General features: G+C 42.2%; 2 protein-coding genes across 9 annotated transcripts; both read right to left on the bottom strand.

The window, feature by feature from the left end:
• Positions 1 to 432: 432 nt before the first annotated feature.
• cnot4a (CCR4-NOT transcription complex, subunit 4a) lies at positions 433 to 11014 on the bottom strand. Of its 8 annotated transcripts, none has more exons than XM_068603021.1 (13): positions 10750 to 11014; positions 8923 to 9145; positions 8407 to 8604; positions 7984 to 8070; positions 7241 to 7342; positions 6920 to 7045; positions 6660 to 6784; positions 6365 to 6571; positions 5969 to 6026; positions 5618 to 5873; positions 3893 to 4399; positions 3415 to 3657; positions 433 to 2385 (listed from the first exon to the last, which is right to left on the bottom strand). In XM_068603021.1, exons 2-13 carry the CDS (start codon positions 9094 to 9096, stop codon positions 2057 to 2059), a joined length of 2412 nt encoding a protein of 803 aa, XP_068459122.1. In that variant the 5' UTR covers positions 9097 to 9145; positions 10750 to 11014; the 3' UTR covers positions 433 to 2056. The 8 variants fall into 8 exon arrangements, with proteins under 8 accessions (XP_068459122.1, XP_068459128.1, XP_068459127.1 ...); XM_068603027.1 differs by lacking the exon at positions 10750 to 11014 and adding an exon at positions 10497 to 10630; XM_068603026.1 differs by lacking the exon at positions 10750 to 11014 and adding an exon at positions 10387 to 10617.
• Positions 11015 to 11573: 559 nt separating this feature from the next.
• Positions 11574 to 17275, bottom strand: zgc:136858 (uncharacterized protein LOC678543 homolog). The gene is made up of 19 exons (XM_068603606.1): positions 17262 to 17275; positions 16266 to 16369; positions 16041 to 16155; positions 15785 to 15959; positions 15577 to 15688; positions 15155 to 15261; positions 14696 to 14822; positions 14482 to 14602; positions 14202 to 14287; positions 13930 to 14060; positions 13788 to 13847; positions 13639 to 13702; positions 13450 to 13544; positions 13230 to 13358; positions 12657 to 12771; positions 12435 to 12572; positions 12130 to 12296; positions 11960 to 12042; positions 11574 to 11769 (listed from the first exon to the last, which is right to left on the bottom strand). Exons 2-19 carry the CDS (start codon positions 16342 to 16344, stop codon positions 11574 to 11576), a joined length of 2100 nt encoding a protein of 699 aa, XP_068459707.1. The 5' UTR covers positions 16345 to 16369; positions 17262 to 17275.
• Positions 17276 to 18249: the final 974 nt, after the last annotated feature.

Below are 18249 nucleotides of genomic sequence, written 5' to 3'. Positions count from 1 at the left end.
GCTTGGGAGAGAGTGCAGGGCTGCAAACTAAAGGGCTGCGATATGCACACATGCTCGGCTCCCACTGAAAAGACAAACACATGGCCCCGAGCTCTGTGATAACACCTCATTGTTATTTGCACCTTTGCGTTAAAAAAAGCTTAGGAAATACTTAACATGCTATTTCGTGTGAATAATCATGTAGATTTGAAATGAACTGTAACATCAGTCTGTGTAACCTTGTGTGTGTGCTCGACTGCAGAGCTTCATCACTGACAGAAAGCCATCTGCCCCCTAGTGGAAGGCATTGGAACAGGAACGAGTGATTTATTGTGACCTTCCTGAGGGGTTTTACAAAGTATGGCGGCGAGTACTTTAAAGTTTGAATATTTATAAAAGTGCACATGTTTGAATCAGGGTGCTGAGAACACAACAGCAGACAAACACCAGCTCTGAGTTTTCAGTTTTATTTAAGGTTCATTTTTCCAGACCTGCAGAGGACAGTTCACTTCCTTTTTAAGCGCCTCAAATTTGTTTTCGTTTTTTTTCCCCACGCAACATCATGTTAAAACCCACGGTATGACTCTGTGTTGGCTTCTCCTGGATGAGTTTGTTCATTTTTGTGAAATACTGTTAAATAGGGAACAGCAGGAGGGGGGGGTGGGTAAGAGAGAGAGAGACAGAGACAGAGCGAATATGGATCAGAATTAAGACTTCAAAAAAAGAAAAAAAAGGCGGTGGTCGGAGAGGTCGATCTCGAATCCTAAAAGGCTGAAAGCTCCTTAAATCACGACTACAGTACGTGGTATTGTCTTGCAGCACCTTACTTTGGGACATACACTCACATACAGTTGCTGAAATCACATACAATATTGCATATTTTTCAGCAATCATTGACGCTAGACTCCTCCCATCACTCCTCTCTCTCTCTGTCCATGTTAAGGCCTCGTTTAAGCCCCCGTGGGTCGAACAAAGGGACCTGTGAACCCTGTTACTACCCTCTTTAGTATTTTTGACAAATCCCTCTTCCAACCGGTCATTGTCGTAACTACTTGGTGGCTGTCCATGTTAGGGCTAGCTACTGTCGGTACCACACAGTGGCACTGTGAGTAAGAGTCTAACCCTAGTGCTCAGGATGTGTGCCACGATTTCCCAAAGCCCTGGCGCCCCGCAGTTAGGCAGTGCTCTACCCTCTGATACAGAGGTTCAGCAAAATTTTCCCTCCAGCAGGACGGGGCCAGTGGGAGCCCTCCTCTAGCGGGAATGTGGGACAAGTGGCCTCTCAAGCAGGCCATCTGTGTCCCTACCTAACAGGGAGCCCATGCATAGCCTGTGCCCTCAAATCCCCTGTGCCATCTGCATTCACTCTCTAATAACCAAATCTCAGCTTCTTTATTTTTAACAATTTCTTTTTTAAAACCACTCTCAAAAAAAAAAAAAAGAAAAGCTAAGTGCCAACCCCTTTTCTCTCTCTCTCTCTTTTTCTCTCGCACATTGCCGTATTCACAACTTGGCTGGAAGGGTTCACCGCTTCCCAGTCTCCTGTTAAAGTGGGGAAGATGAGGGTCTTTGGGGCAAAGCTTCAAGAGCAGATTCACAGCTTGCTTCATTCCTCGAAAACTTGTCGTGACTTCAACTTTCAAAAACACAAAATGTTGTTCATGCTTAATCATTAGTTACTTTTTAAAAAAGGTCTCCCTTCAGCTAATTTGTTTCTTCGTCAGTTTGTGGAGTTAACTCTTGTGTCACCACTGGGCGCTCGATGCCATACTGTTTCTTGTGCTCTCCGTTAACAGTGAGCTACACAATGGATCCCGTGTTACGCCCAGCATTAGCTCTAATGAGTGGTGATGATAGCAGGTACAGGGGTCCCGATAACTTGTGTGCCACAAACAAAAACAAATAGGCCTTCAGAGTAGACCAAAGGAAGGAGGAGGAGAAAAAAAGAAAGCATGTTTGTTACTTTGTTAATAATTTTTCATACTCTGCAGATTGGTGTGTATTGCATCGAGGGGAGGGAGGGGAGCGGGGTACAAGATGAGTGGGGGAATGGATGGGTGTCTGCTGTAGTCTGTGTTCAGTGGCGGTCCACGGCGGCACTCTGTAGCAGCTCTGTGGCGGGCTGTCCCGGGGGTCTGAAAGCGGTCTGGAAGCCGGGTGGAGGGGAGTGGAACTGGCTGGCGGGGTTGGCTGTAGTAGGGGGCATGTAGGGAGCCCAGCCGCCGGCTCTGTGGTGGAGGGGGAGGTGGGCGTCGAGGAGGCCGCTGTGGAGGGGCTGGGGGGGAGTGGGCACCGCTGAGCTGGCCGGGCCGTCCATCTCTGTGAGCGCCTGCAGGGACTTGAGCCAGTGTGGTGGGTTGTCGTCCTGGAGACAGTCTAAACTGTTGCCCGCTGTGGCCGGGATGCCTTTAGGGGTGGTGGGGGGTTGCACAGTATAGACGAGTGATGACAAACACAGGGGGGAGACAAATAAACACATTTTAAACACAAAGCTACTGCAATAAACACAAATAATGTGAAGATAATTTAGTTTCATTTTGATGACACAATTTGGCCTTCTGGTGCAAAAAGTTACTTTGTGTCGACTGATTAAAAACAGACCTGTTGAAGCAGACGAATACAATCTATTATTCAACAATGAGAAACGTTACTATTTTTCAAGAAAACATTTACTCGTTCCAGCTTTTCAAATTGACAGATTTTCTGCTTTTTTTTTCTTCTCCACTTACGACTTTTACTTCCTCTAGATAGTCAAGTTTGATCGTTGATTTAATATCTTCAGTGAAAAGTATCTTCTGTCATTTTACAGACTAAGCAATCAATCAATAATGAAAATAGTTGTAGCAACAGCTGACTTTACAATTGGGATTATCATTAAATGGTTTTATTGAAGGTTAATTATTTGCAGAAACTGCACCAATGTAACGGAGACGGAAAGAGCAATAAAAAGTGATTATGAATTGATAAACATTAAGTGAAAAGTAAAACTCGTCCTCTATCGGATTCCTAATTAATGAATAACTCAGTTTGTAATGCAAATGAAGCTGCAACTAATAATATCTAAACAGTGATGGCTCTGCCAGCTAAAGATAAACTTTAAGTCATTTTTCACAGATATAAAACATTGGATGATTGGATGCGTCCAGCTTGTTCCGTATAATATTTTCTTTTGTCTTATATTTTAATATACTGAACTTACAACTTTATAGAGCTTTAAGAAATTATGATGACAATTATTCAGTCTTTACTTCTTTATAGAACAAGCAATACATTAAAGAAGAAAAAAAAGCAGCAGATTAGCAGCGTTAAAAGAGAAAATACTTGGAACTCGTACAATTTAAAAAAGCAGCTGGAACCAGTACATGATTGGCCTTTTTGCTTTGTAAATGACTTACACAAGTAATGGAATATCAAAATGATGAATTCTTTGCTCACAATTTCTACCTGTGATGATCGCCGGGTCCATCCAACTGGCTGTGCCGTCCCAGCTCAGGCTGTGTGAGATGCCCGCTGGCCCTACCGGCCCACCGATGTGGTTAACACTGTTGGAGGATGACGAGGATGACGAGGAAGAGGAGTTTGGGAGGCCCCCGAAATTGATATTGATGTTGGGCAGGAGAGCTCTCAGGCCGTCCTGCCACTCTTTCACATTTAAGCCGTCTATAGAGCCACTATTTTCTGCAGGACAAGAAGAAAACAGGTACGTCAGTTCATCAGGTGCTATGTGCTTTGATCACCGACTAGTGGTCAGTTGCAGAACTGCATCGACCCTGTGTAAGGTCAATAAACGCAACTTGAAAACAAGTATCACACAGCATACATCGTGACGTCAAATAACGATTATACAACACATCTGATCTCTGTCCTCTGGAAACACTTGCATGTTAAAACGACAAGATAAGATAACTGGTACCTGAGATGGGGATCCCTCCTAGCCCTGTGTTGTGCTGAGGGGGCAGATTCAGGTCCAGGAAATTACTGTGTGAGGCAGCACTGGCTGAGTGGTTCAAGTGTGTGAGGTTATTCCGTGTCGGGACGCCCATCCAGGGGTGTCTGGCGGCTGGCTGCTGCTGCTGACTGGCCTGGCTGTTCTGACTGCCGGGGAAACTGAAGGAGCTGTAGATGGCTCTGTGGTGGAGCTGGGGGAGGCGTGGCAGGCCACTGGGGAAGTGGTGAGAGGCACCAGGGTTAGGGTTGAGCGGAGGCAGTCCGAGACCATGGTTGCTCCCACCGTGGGAGAGGAGCCCCGGGGAAAAGGGGCTCTGATCCTGCACCGACAGCTCCTTCTCTATCAGGTCGGCCAAGGCCTTACGAGTAACGTCGAAAGGGTCGAAGCCCAGATCGTCGTCCTGCTGTTTGCTAGACGAGCCGAAACCAAAGGCCGCCTGCCAGTCTGTGGAAGAAGACACTGGTATTGTGTCTGCGAGGAAAGAAGAGAGACATGTGAGTGGAGCAGTCTTTCATGTCAACTCTTAGTTTCTTTGACTAATTGATTTGTTTCCCCATCTGGCTATAAGAGTGTTCACATTACATTACATGTGTGTAGTCTGTTCAATGAATACGTTGCTTATATGTATCCTCATTCTTTCAGCTGCAACCCAGTGTAAAACAGTTGGAGGAAAAATTTAAATAAAAGCAGCAAGAATGTGTCCATCCATAACGTCATGAAGATGAAAGTAACCGGCGCGACATTGAAGACTTGACACGCGTAAGCGAATACATGACGTGAATATAAGATAAGGAACTATTTTGTGATTTCTGCTTTTGCTGTCATGTCTGTTTCACACTGTCGGGGTCACAGCTGGAAAGAATAAGGCTAAAATATTGTCACACCCGCCATGAGAATACATCTGAAAACACATTAATTTACAAAGAACACACACATGCAATTATAGTGGGATCTATCTTGCTCTAGAAGGGCAGTGATATTGTAGATCCATTGATTTACACATTCAGCAATTTATTGCAAGTGTCCATTTAAAATGTGTCGCTTTTATTCTGGATTATGAACTTAACTTCTTTGTATTTGTGTACTATTATCTAACAATGCATGAACCGAGCTTTGATTGTTTTTCATCAGAGTTGATCTCTTGTCTTATAAGAGATCAACATAACCTGCTGCAGGTTAGGTGTTCAGCCTAAGTAACCATGGTGATCTACGGCGGTAAGAAGTGAACCTCCGTCAGGAGGACTGAAAATCGAGAGTTAACCCTGACGTTACCTCGCTAAATATAAATTCTGCTTCGTAGAACAGGCCTCAGACTCCTTCCATTCTTACCTTTCACAATAAAAGCCCATGACACAAACTGTAACTGTTCACAAGAAGGAACTCAAATTCACTCAGAGGACTCCGCTCAGTCAAGAGGATCCTGGTTTCAATTAAATTAGCTTGACAATCTGTTCAGCGTTACGACAGCCTCTGTCCTTGGATCACTGGAAAATGACGCAAATTATTCGCAGTCAAGTGTTTATATTTGTTCCTGTCATTTATTAGTCATGTGTGTAAACGCCTTTGCAGTCAACATTATGAAAACAGTGTGGGTTGCAGGTCAACATACTATTTGAGTATTGAGACAAAAAGCACAACCAATCGGGTACTAAAGACATGCAAATTTGTTTAATTAAATCTCCATAGTACCTGATGTGAAGAGGCTCTGTGGTTCAGGGGTCATGGGCCAGTCAGAATTGCCGCGGGGGGAGCTCGGGAAGGGGGGCAGTCCGGCAGGGAGAGGGTTAGGATGTCTGAAGTTACTGTTGTCTGAAAAGAGCGACTGGGACTCAGCTGCCGCACCCTCAAAGGGTGAACGGGCTGTGAGGTCCGACATGCTGATGGGCACCACAAGGCTGGGCTTGGTTAAACCAGGGGGAGGAGAAGGGGAGTCACTGGTGGGCATCTGGAAAAAGAGAGTGGAGAGGGATTCTTGAGATTGTCCTGGATCACCTTCATTTATATGGAAAAAAAAAAAAAACGGGAGTCGAGGCTTCTCACCTGTTGTAAAGTCTCTCCATTCACCATTCCAATCGACTCTGGAGGTTTGTCACTGGGACTACAGATGAACAAGCGACAAATTTAGATACATATTAAAAAGATATGCTGCGCAAAACAAATCCTAAAAAACTATGTAGACCGATACAAAAATAATCCCTCTCAATCATTACTCATGACCGACACTTATTGGCCTACGTTTTGTTCTTTTGATGAACAGCTTTGTTCTCACTAATGTCAATCCCTTTCTTCATTCACTCTCTCCCCCTCACATTAGCTTCTCGAGCCACAATGTGACTACATGTTATTATTCCTTCAACAAAAAGTAAATAACATAAAAAGCAAAGCTTTCTCGTTCAAGACATTTTGGCGCTGTTGTCCGGGAAAAGTCTATATTACCTGTTGCTGTCACAGTTAGAGGAGAAGGGGGACAATGCAGTATGCTGACCAAGACCCAGATCTGTTTCTAGCCCGTCTGAAGCCATAGCTTCTTGGTCTAGATAGTCTAGCAGCGGAGGAGACTTGCGGTCCTCTGAAAGCCCGTTGGCCAGTTTGTTGTGTCCTGACAGCGTCGGCCACCCATCTTTTCCGTTGGTACTGTTGGTTCTGTTACAAAACAGCAGAAGAATCAAGCTCAGCACGCGTAGTAAGAGGAAGAAGATGGAAGAAAATTCTAAATAAAATAAAAAACAACCTCTGTGTGGAGCTGGATTTACTCTTTGACTTCTCTGCTCCACATGCTGGAGGTTGTAGAAAGCTAGGGTTAATTTTATAGAGGTCTTGGAGGAGTTTCTGCTCATACTCTTGATGTTTCCCTGCCTAAAAACAAATGACAACACGAGTCAGCATTAATCCTTTGGTTAATACACAAAGCATGATCAACACTCAACAATTAACACACAAAGTAAAGAGCAACAATTTAATTGACATCTCAGAAAGAGAAACATATTTTACCTGCATTTCCTCTTTAGTAAAGCTAGCTGCTTCATCCCCAAGTTCATGTAGATACATACAATCAGGTTTAGGACACTGCATACTTTTAAGAAAGTAACTGCAGTACTTTGTTGTGCCTAAAGAAGCCTTTGACAGAGAGAAGAAAGGAAAAGCAATGGTTATGGGGTTTTCCTTCAAGGACTTCGAATTTAAAAATCATACTATTTTACATCGCAGGTTGTTTAATAAAAAGACGTTTATATCTTACAGAAAGCAAGACTTTAACTTTATGCAAATTAAACTATTCATAGTGACATAGATCTGCAGTTGTTAACTTCTCACCTTGAGGGTTCTGCCATCAACAACCACATTGTTCACACACTGTATTGCTCTTAAAGCATCTTCAGAGCGGATGTAAGTGACATAAGCGCTTGCACTTGGCCCCTGAAAAAACAGAAAATAAAGTAAACATACAACACGTCCACTGTAGCTGTAATTCTGTAACACTGAGCAAACAAAACAAACTAAACCAACAATAAAGACAAACAAATCTTGGTAAATGCCAAATTATAGTCAACATGTTTTCACTTCATTAGTGACGCCTCACAAAAGTAGATGACAATCTGTAGTAACAAGCCCAAAACACAATTTCCCCATCAACACTGAAGAAAAAAAAATTAAAAAGTTTCTGAAAATCTTTATCTTTTCATTACATTAAGCTGATGCTTTTATTCAAAGCGATTTACAATTTTGCTCTATCCACCATAGACACTGCAGCGGGGAGCAATTAGGGGTGAAGTGTCTTGCTCAAGGACACAACGACAGGGACTAGCGGAGAGGGGGTTCGCACCACCAATCCTCTGATTGAAAGTTAGGCATGCTAACCACTAAGCCACAGTTGCCCACTTCTTTATCTTTGTCAGAAACCTAAAACGCTGTTTAGGTGTGGATGAAAGCCCAAAACGCAGAGAAAAAGCAATGTTTACAAAAATATCTGTGCCGTGTTGACAAGGCTTAAGTTCTAATGATGCATGAAAACATATCCATTATGAGTACATCCTGTCATCTTAGATCCATCCTCTCACCTGTGAACCTGCGTAGGATGTGCTATTGTTGATGACCACTTTATGGATTTTCCCAAACCTCCCAAAATACTCTGGTCGTTTTAAGACCTGTGGACACAATGCAAAAAAAAAAAAAAAAAATGTAAACCACTTATCACAAAATTTGGGGTGCACTGTGAACTCATGTACTCAATATTCAACACAAACTTTACTCTTGAGGCTTTAGAGTGAGGTTTTTTACTGAAAGACATTTTACAATGTGCATTATACAAATTCAGAATGAAACGTTTAAGATTTTATATCAGCCATGATTAAAAATAAATCTACCAGCTAGTGCTTCGAGTTTGTCACCGAATTATTTGCATCACGCTAAAAACAGTTACCGTGCTCTAAAGTCACCGGTAGCGTAAAGATCACTGAGCATCCTGGAGATTCTGTACTCACCTCTGGGTCGGCGAGTCGCTGTGAGAGCCCCACCACAAACACAAGGTTTCTCTGGACAACCCTTACACTGGCCAGATGCTTTCGGTTTTCTGTCACCTTCTGCTTTTTCTCATTCTGTTTCTGCTTCTTTTCGTTCTTTATCCTTTGGATCTCCTCTTGTGATAAAGGCTTGTACACAGCGGGGTCCTCTGGGTACGGCTACACAGAAACACAAAAATGATGAGTGATATCAGCCACGTGAATAAAATACACTTGTAGTTTAAACGGTAGTGGGTAACTAGGGGCTTTAGTTTAAAATATGTTAGTTCAACAGGCATCCCGAGCCACACACTGAGAATGTAAATAGTAAATGATGAGCTGTTTTTATAAACACAACTACTTTATAAGAGGGATCAAAAGATTTTCTCCCTCCTATAATAGCTTTGGGACAATCAACATCCTCATCAATTGTGTTTGTCAAGACAGAAAAAGTTCAGTTATGATGAGTTTCTATGCTATTGTGTCCCGTGTCATCACCTTTCTACAGGCGGGGCAGAGGCCGTTCTCATCTGTGCGGATGCGATGCCAACAGAAGCGGCAGATCTGATAGCCGCAGGTGCAGGGGAAGAAGTTGACGTCATCAATCTCCAGCGGCTCCATGCACAGAGGGCACTCCATTGGATCATCCTTCATTTCAGGACTGTGGGACATCCTATGGTATGGCGAGGGTGAGTGTTGAAGCTGGTCCCAGAGCACAGGCCTGAGAAAACACGAAAAGTTAAGTTGAAGCGCTCCATCTTGACGCGATTAAAAATACCATCAAACTGAAATTGATGTAGACTTTTATAGACTGACTGAAATGTACTTTATGTCCACCAAGGTCACAATATCAGACTGAGCACACCAATGTGCATATCTTTCCAGTAGCAATGGAAACACTACACTCACTCTATTCGGTCCACCGAGCTAAACATTTGCAGTATTTTATCTTAACGATGGATATCATGTTCAGTTGTTAATAAAACTTTTTAGGAAGATGCTCATTCCTATGGTCCTTTTGTAAGTTTGTGGTGTAGGTGAACTGCACTGTGCATTAGGCAGATGGTCTTCTGAATTTAAACCACAAAGGGTAGATTACATACCAGTAACTGGTCTCAGTACATTTAGAGCTGAAACAATTAAGCTTTAGACAGAAATGAAATATTGGTCATCAATTAATCTGTTTAAGTAGCAATCCCATAGACTTATATCTTAATAAAGATCATAACAGTGATTTAGCCTACGGTGATTGAGCCACGAATGAAAGTATTGCAATATTGATATACTTTGTAAGCTAAAAAATTTGCCCGATAAGCTAAAAAATGTGCCTGGTAAAAGACAACTGACGGCATATGTCAGAAACTTAGTCAAACACAGCCGTCATAGTGTTGAAATGATCATGAAGATGTTGTGGCTTTTTTCAGTTGTTGACTAAAGTAGACACCTCGTCATAACGGGAACAAACTGCGTTTATTCACCATTGAACCCTCTCCTCTGGTTGTTCGCAATGAAACGCCAGCTTGGTTTCTGTGCGACAACACCGCTATCAGCTGGTGAACTCATGACAAACCCAGATCAATCAAACCCGACAAGTGTGAAGTTGAGTTGAATAAACACCAGGAAAATGCCAACGTTATAAATACTTGGCAGCGTTATAGCTGACAGATTAAAAAAAAAAAAAAAAAAACAGGTTCAGGAGCGTAGCGGTTTTTTTTTTTTTGCTGCTTCACTCGCAGAAATCAGCTGATTAATAAAGTGGTGGTATGAAACCGGAATACCTCACGTTAGTTTGGGTTAGCTGGTAACTTTAGCTGCTCCGTCTCCTGGATCGTACATTATGACAGATGTTACTTGACTCACGTTAAGCTAACGTTAGCCGCGGATTGGTGGAAGAAGCCGGGTTATTCAGGACCAACTGTCGGTAACGTCACAGAAACATAACACACAGCGGCGGTTATTTACCTAATACTGACATTAAACGTTGTATGACGTGTTCACCTCCTCTCGCATATAAACTGACAGCTTGCTTTAAGCTAATCGCCAGCATCAGCGTAGCTAGCATGCTACATTACCATCAGATGTTACGGGGGTTTGATGCCGAGCTGACGATGCGGCCTACACGGGCTAACGCCGGACTGGGAGCAAGTTGTTGGCACTACAAACAACTGACATCGCTCTCACGGCATCAAGATCCGCCGGACAGTTGTCCAATAAGCTAGAGGGTACTCTAGTGTCGGTCTGAAAAACCGTAACGGACACAAGTGTGTTTTATTTATGAAGAGAATGGACGCTGGCCCAACTAGCGACTCGGCTAACGTTACTTACCCTGTCCGTATTTAGCTTAGGATTCCACTCCAAGGGAGTCACACCAAATTGGGCGGGGACTGCGAGCCAATGTGTCTGAAATGTCAAAATTTCTATAACCGGTCACTTAAGATAACCGCAGTTACGTTGTTCTGTTGTGATTAAAAGGCTGGAAAGATGTTTTGCCCCTCTCTTTTCTTAGTATTGTGGAGGCAATTTACGCTCAAACCACCATCTTAGCTAGCATTAAAGTAGGGAGGAGGGAGCTGGGCAAGTGTTCAGATCGACTGAGTCTGCGCAGAAGAACAGATGCTTTGTGGGAAACACAGTTTTTGGGGACTTCGAGCTGGAACCGCAGGGACTCGTTTCCTACAAACGTTTTTAATTTTGCATCTAAAATGAAGAATCTAATTGTATCGTAACCAAGTACATATTTTAGATACTTGTACTTAATTTGAGTATTTACACCAAATAACTATAGAAGAAGCATTTAGGAGATAAATATATATCAGTTTATAAAATATACTGGATCGTCATCATAAACTAAACACGTAATCAAATATTACAATAAGTTGTTCAAATTAACTCCACCAGCAGCAACATTAGAACATTTTGAATTGTGTACTTTTTTATATATGTAATTGAGTATTAAAAAAATATTTGGATTTAAATTTGGACATAATGATTTCAGTGAAACCCTGTCATCTTCTAACAATCATTTACACACTCAGTCACAATTGTAGATGCTGGTTTCTCAAATGGTATGGCTAAAATAATCAAATGAACAAACCAATCTGTAAAAGACCCACTCTACACACAGTTCTTCAAAACATTTGAAAATATTTTTAATTCATCCACATGAAGGTGGGTTTGGGCCAGCACTGAGTCTGGATTTTGTTGGGATCCACAGAGTCTGAAGTGAGCGTAGGGGCGATGGGGTGGGATGACACCAGGGACAACCGTGCAGCCAGGAGGCCCATCCGAACACAGCTGTCAGTGTCTCGCCGCTGGAGAATCCCAGCCATTAAAGCACCTGCGAGACTACAGACAAAGCAGGGATTAGTGTCGTTTTGTTTGTATGTTGTTGAGTCAAAAGGATTTCATGAGTGAGAGAAAGTGTAACAGGAACAGGAAGAGGTAATGCAAATTGAAAAGTGAATGAAGCTGAAGCAGGGGAAGTTTGGAATTAAAACAAGAATAAGCGAGAGAAAGGAGGTCAAGTAAGTCTTACCTGTCTCCTGCTCCAGACACATTCTTTGACTCCTCTGCTGTCACCCTCAGTGCTGGGTAGTGGAGAGCGCACAGTTGTCTCCTCTGCAAACACATGTGCAATAAACATATTCATTCTCCCTGTCATAGTAATCACCACCATTATGAATTTCAGATATAAGTTGTCCTCACCCTCTTCTGTTTTCTTGGCTGCAGGTTGACAGAGCCCGCATCATGCTCTCCACATAACAGCACTCCACTGGCCCCCAGAGTCACCACCAGACAGTGGACATGCTCCAGCAGGGGGCGTGAGAGAGCCACAGCAACACTCAGCACCTCCTTGAGAGAGCTTGGAAGGACTGCCAAAAATCAATCATTAACACACTATTTGCATTTTTCCACAATATCTCTAACTGCGACAACTGTATATGTGTTTGAGACGAGGGAGTAAAAAAACAAGTTAAACCATGAAATGCACATTAAGGAATTAAGTTTACCTTCAGGTGTTGGGAGACCGAGTGCTTTGTTCATGGTGCGCAACTCTGCCAGGTTTGGAGATGAATAGGACAGAGACTTCCAGGCGTCTGACAGGAAAGGCTTAGAAGCCTTTTCTGAATCCGTTGGCTCGTACCAAACTGTGACGCATTGATTGTGTTGTATTAAAATCAATTAAAGCTTCTGATCGCAGTCATTCATCGTGACCATCTTAATATGCTTACCGTTGATGTTGTGTTTTCTGGCAATGGAGCAAACATAGTCGATGGTGGGAACTGGAATGTTTCCATCGAGACACACAAGAGTGGCCGATGAAAGCTGCTTTTCAAATTGTGACACCTACACAAATATATTTGAAGAGATCATATTAAAGAAATAGCAGTTAAGTAAGTAAACTTTATTTTTCCAAACAATACGTGCAACAAGAAGGTCAGGAATGATAAAATATGTATAAATTAAAGGAGTGAAAATAATGATTATTCTAATTATTGGATAATCTGCTGCCTAAACTCTCGATGTTTCATATCTGGCCTATAAAATAAGAAAACAAAGTCAATATTGACATCTTAAAATATCTTGTTTTGTCAGACCATGAGTATGAACCCCAAATATATTTGGTGTACTATCACCGAAAGTGCAAGAACAACAGCAAATACACACATTTGAGAAGGGGAAACTGAAAAGTCTTTGGTATATATATTTTAGGACTTTAACATTGAATGGTGGAGATGTAGTTATGAATATTGTATAAAATCCTTGGCTAGCCTTGCTGAAAGACGAGTAACTTCGTCACTTACATACTGCTCTGTGATCTGCTGGTGAACGTCCATGTCTCCCAATCCAAGGCTTAGTTCTCCACTCTCAGTGATAACCGCGCAGTAAGTCGCTGTGTTTTGCTCTTCTAGCCTGAGCACACCACTTGTGTTCTTAGAGAAATAAGAAAAAAAGTCAAGAACTTAACATTTACATATCTAATCCTAAAAAGGATTATAATCATGCTTAGTAATAAACACAAACCATATGTTTACAATAGTGTAACACTGCTTCGCTGTGTGAATCAGCTCCAGTGGCTGAGATGAGCAAGGGACTACGACCTAAACGACTCAGAGTGTCTGGAAGGGAAGCACCAAAGACGTGAGTGAGAGATAATCAAATTTGAAGGGTGTCGCAAACAATGTTCATCTACATTATCAGATGAAAACACACCAGCAATGTTCCGTCCTACACCACCAAATGACTGACAGACACTTCCAGGGTTAGTCTGTCCAAACTGAAAGAGACAAGTTTTCTCAGAATTAACATACGATAATATGCCCTTACATGATCTGCTGTAGTGTTGATGAAATCAAACTTACATGAAGTGTTTTCGTCTTTCCTTTTGCAATAAAATCAACGTTTATTCCTCCTATGACAACCTGTGAAAGAACAGCATTGTGGGTATTGTATTGTGCCAATCATATTTGACAAAACAAGTCCAGTGTGTGTGTTTTCACTCACAATATCTGTGTCCGATGAGTGTTTTCCATAACGATGAGTGTTGCCTTTGGACTTTCTCTCAGTCATTTGTTTTGACAGCGCGCAGGCTATTCGACTGCCGACTTTAGCATTATTATGAATAAGAGCAATATCTAAGAGCATAACCGGTTAAGGGCATGTTAATTGGGATATACTGCACTGTAACATTCTCAACAACTTCTTTGAGCCACTTCCTTTCCAAAGAATCTGAGATGTTCTCTGCTTGATGATGTTTCTGATTTTCAGAAGGATACTGGCCTGAAGGGACTTTCCCTCAGTCAGCTCATTGACCATTTTAAGAATGAATGGCGTCACATCTCTTCCTGTTATACCTCTAGTCCTGAGAAAATAAAAACGAGAACAGAAGAAGAAATTATCATTTTTCGAGCTGAGATAAACAGCCCATTTCATTCATTTTGTCCTGACCATAAAGAGATCTGGACAGATATTGTCCTGTGATGATTCAGAGCTAGTAAATCAGGTATTGAGAAAACAAATTGACAACAGATTATAAGCCATGCATACGTTCTGTACCTGGCCTCTGCTACTGCAGCCTGAATGGCTTCCTCTATCAGCTGGCCGGTTGCCGCATGCTCCTCTGGGATGGGCACCGCGAATAGGACGCCGCTTTGAAGATCCAGGGACAGAGCACTAGCTGAATGCCGATAAAAAAAACAGATTCACATTCACAACAGGTATAAGTCAATTATCAATCTTGACCTTGGTTTGTTAACAGATGTAAATATACCAATGAGCTCCGCAGCCTCCTCAGGGCTGCAGACTTGACATGGAGAAGTGAATCCGCTTTGTGGAGAGAAGAAGGCCGGGAAGTTCTTTGACGTTCCATAAGTGGCCACACAGACACCCTGCGTCTCCTAATAAAAGATACAATGACTTGAATTACTTGAATACTTCTATATATCATAATACCTGTGAATTATATTTGAAATCCTATTGAAGGCGATTTATAATCCAAATTAAAACGACTTTAGCCACCAGGTTGACCACAACTGGAACTAAGGCCATCACCAATTAAAAACAAAAACAGAAAATAACCTGTGATTTTAAAATTCAAACTAAAGTCACTACAAGCCAGTATGTTAAATAAAGTCAAACTATTGCATATTTTGTCTGATCAAAGTACAAACTCAAATGTGAAAACTATGAATAGTATTGTACCGTGACAACATTATCTCAATATCCTTACAAGGAACTCCAGGGTGCGACCGATGTCCAGAATAGACTTGACTCCAGCAGAGACGACCGCAATGGGAGTCCTGCCGAGTTCTGTCAAATCTGCACTGATGTCCAGACCTGGAGGAATAAGCATTTACTCAGTCGTGACTGATGGTAAGCCTTCACACAACTCCTTGACATGATTCTAACATATCCCTCTCAACAAACCAATTCGACAAACTGACTGTCCAGACACTCTTAAGTGTCCTCACACATGGAGGAGTTCCTCAGGGTAAACGATGGCCTCGCCTTGATATCATACCTGGATCAAATCCAGCTGACACACTTGCAGGATTGTTCCCTCTTTGTGTGAAAGGAGTGTGTTGTCCTGGTTTGTGAAGAGTAACAAGTGAGTGTCATCAGTATGCGTAAAGTATCTATAAGCCGGCTCACTGTTCTCTCCGTCTCGGTGAACTCCTCCGATGCCCCCCGTGACAAACACATGGATGCCAGCTCGATGTGCTGCGATCATCGTGGCTGACACCGTCGTTCCCCCAGAGAGACCCTGAGGAAATGAGACAGCAAACAAGGACTCAACTCTGAGTGACAGACTCAGCTAGTTTAGAGTTTTATTTTTCAGAGGAGTGCGTTGGAGTCTCACTTGGCTCACGGCGTAGGGCAGATCACGATGGGACACTTTCAGGGCGCTCTTGCAGAGGGCGAGGTGTTCAAGCTCTTCTGACGACAGACCGACGTGGACTTCCCCCTCGATCACTCCGACCGTGGCTGGAGTGGCTCCTTCAGCCCTCACGATGGCCTCCACCTGCTTCGCTGTGCTGCATTACAACATGAATGGCATTCATAATCAGTGATTAAAGCAACGTTTAGCTGCGGGGAGTACAGTTGACTGACTGTACCTCAGGTTGTGTGGATAGGGCATGCCATGTGTGATGATGGTGCTCTCGAGTGCAACCACTGGTTTGTTTCCTGCCAGCGCCTTCGATACAGATGGATGAACTCTGAAGACGCTGCCTGAAGGAAGAGGTGCCATTTACGCTCAGAAACCACTATCAATCTGTTTTGCATCGTGCGTACGGTATTCCTTTCAAGTGTAGGAGACATGACGAGAGGATTTTTTTTACCACATTTGCTCAATCTGCTCTGAAACGTTGCGATTCCTCTTCTCAGCGCGAGTGAAGAGGCTCTCTGCAGCATCCTCATCCTGTTCAGAGCTTATGGGGAAACCCTGGAAACATTTTTAGTTTAGTTTTTTTAATCAAAGTGAGAATGTGTCAGCTGATAAAAGTGTTAGCTGATAAATAAATGTGCCATTTAAGTTTCTTAGATGGTTTAGGGCTCATGGTGCCATTTTTTCAAAGACTGTTTTTGATGTTTGTTTTTAGACATCTAGAGAAATGAACATGTACTTGATTAATTGGTTGATTGTGATTAAATACATATTGTTGTGTTTTGTACATGGAGAACAAAACGCTCTACAATGGTTTGAACAGACGGACAATAGAAAGGGCTGAAAGAGAAAAAGATCACTCTGAGCAACACTTGAATAACATTAGAAGGAATCACCAGTCATCGGTCAAATTAATTGGAAGCTAAGCATCAAAAAGTGCAGTTTTCAAAAGGAATAAGTTCTTGTTTCAAGTGCGCTAAATAGATGGAATATTAACAGGTCTACTAATATTTACAGCTATTCTTAAAACATCACAGTAGATGTAGTTTAGGGTTAGCAGTATTGGATTTGTATCAATGAGTATCAGATGGACAAAATATGGACAAACAAATCAGAGAGTAAAACTATTCCATCCCACCACTGAGTAGACTGCAGAGGGCCCAAAAATATTTAGAGCCCAAATGCACCGCTACGTTTCAAGAAAGAGCGTGGGTCATTTATGCAAATTCAAAAGCGAAGGGATTTTGGGGGTGAATGGCTGCAACAGTATTCTCCCCTGGCATGGAACACTGTGGGGACTTTGACTAAACGCACATTTTATTCAAGTAAAATCTACTTTTTTGGGCCAAAACTACTACAAATGTAAATAATACATTTAGTGTCTAAATGATAATATGTGTTTGTCTCTAATATAGTCATCATTGAAGGAAAGAAAAAAACATTAACATACCAGGTGACTCCAAACTTTGGGCCGGCAGTGTGTATACGGTGTGTCAAACTTAAATCCCATATAGACCTATCTTAAAGAACAGGTTGCATATGCATAGGTCACACACACACACACATAGGTGGTGGGTAAAACCAAACCAATGAACAAACTCAGCTACTTGAAGGGACAGAAAAAAGCCTGCCAGTTGCATCACACTCTGCAATGTGTTCTCTGTCACTGCAAGGCACAAGTCCAACTCAGCCATTGTGAAGATTTTCTTTGCTCCAGTTAGTTGGGACAAATTCCTGCCAACCCCCGCCCCCTCTTTTTGGGGCCACTCTCAGAAATCGACAACCAAATTTCAGTGCATGGATCAGCAGTATAGTTCTCTTTTCTTCTTCTTCAGTGTATTCATGCCCTAAACATTGTTGTCGAAAATATATTCCATTGTTTAAAAATGAAATGAAACATTTTAGTTAATAAGCTGCAAATGATGTTGTGCCACAATTGCACATGTAGCTGTGTTTTTAATCTAATATCTACTCAATTACACAGAAAGGATCAGAGACTCGTCAACAAACACTTTGAATTACAATGAAGACATCCTAAAGAGTGCTTCAATCTAAGCATGTTGTCAACATTCACTCATTTCTGGTCACTTGCTCGACACAACATAGAAGGGAGACCATTTCTCTGTGGTACGAATACTCATTATTTAATCAAAACATTCACACTTTGCAAAATTGAAAAGTCCTCAGCACATTATATTTAATCAGCTCATTATTATAAAAAGCAGTGTATTTAGCCTACCTTCTCCCGTGCAAATCGAATGCAGGAAACCTTGCTCAGGAAGCTGAACTTTGACCTAAACTGTATTTACACAGACCAAAGGTGTCAACCACAGATCCTGTGGTCTAAACTACTCTGGATTTGTCTCCTGAGAGAAAGTAAGAGATATTTAACAATAATGCAAGAAGCAAAAATACTGAAGAGCTCGAACAAGTAGATG

This window comes from Clinocottus analis, unplaced genomic scaffold (genome assembly GCF_023055335.1).
Source record: "Clinocottus analis isolate CAN_PGR_092001 unplaced genomic scaffold, fCliAna1.0.p SCAF_6, whole genome shotgun sequence".
In the NCBI taxonomy this organism is placed as follows: Eukaryota; Metazoa; Chordata; class Actinopteri; order Perciformes; family Cottidae; genus Clinocottus; species Clinocottus analis.
The sequence above is the reverse complement of the archived record's forward strand: the minus strand, read 5'-3'. Positions and strand labels throughout refer to the sequence as shown.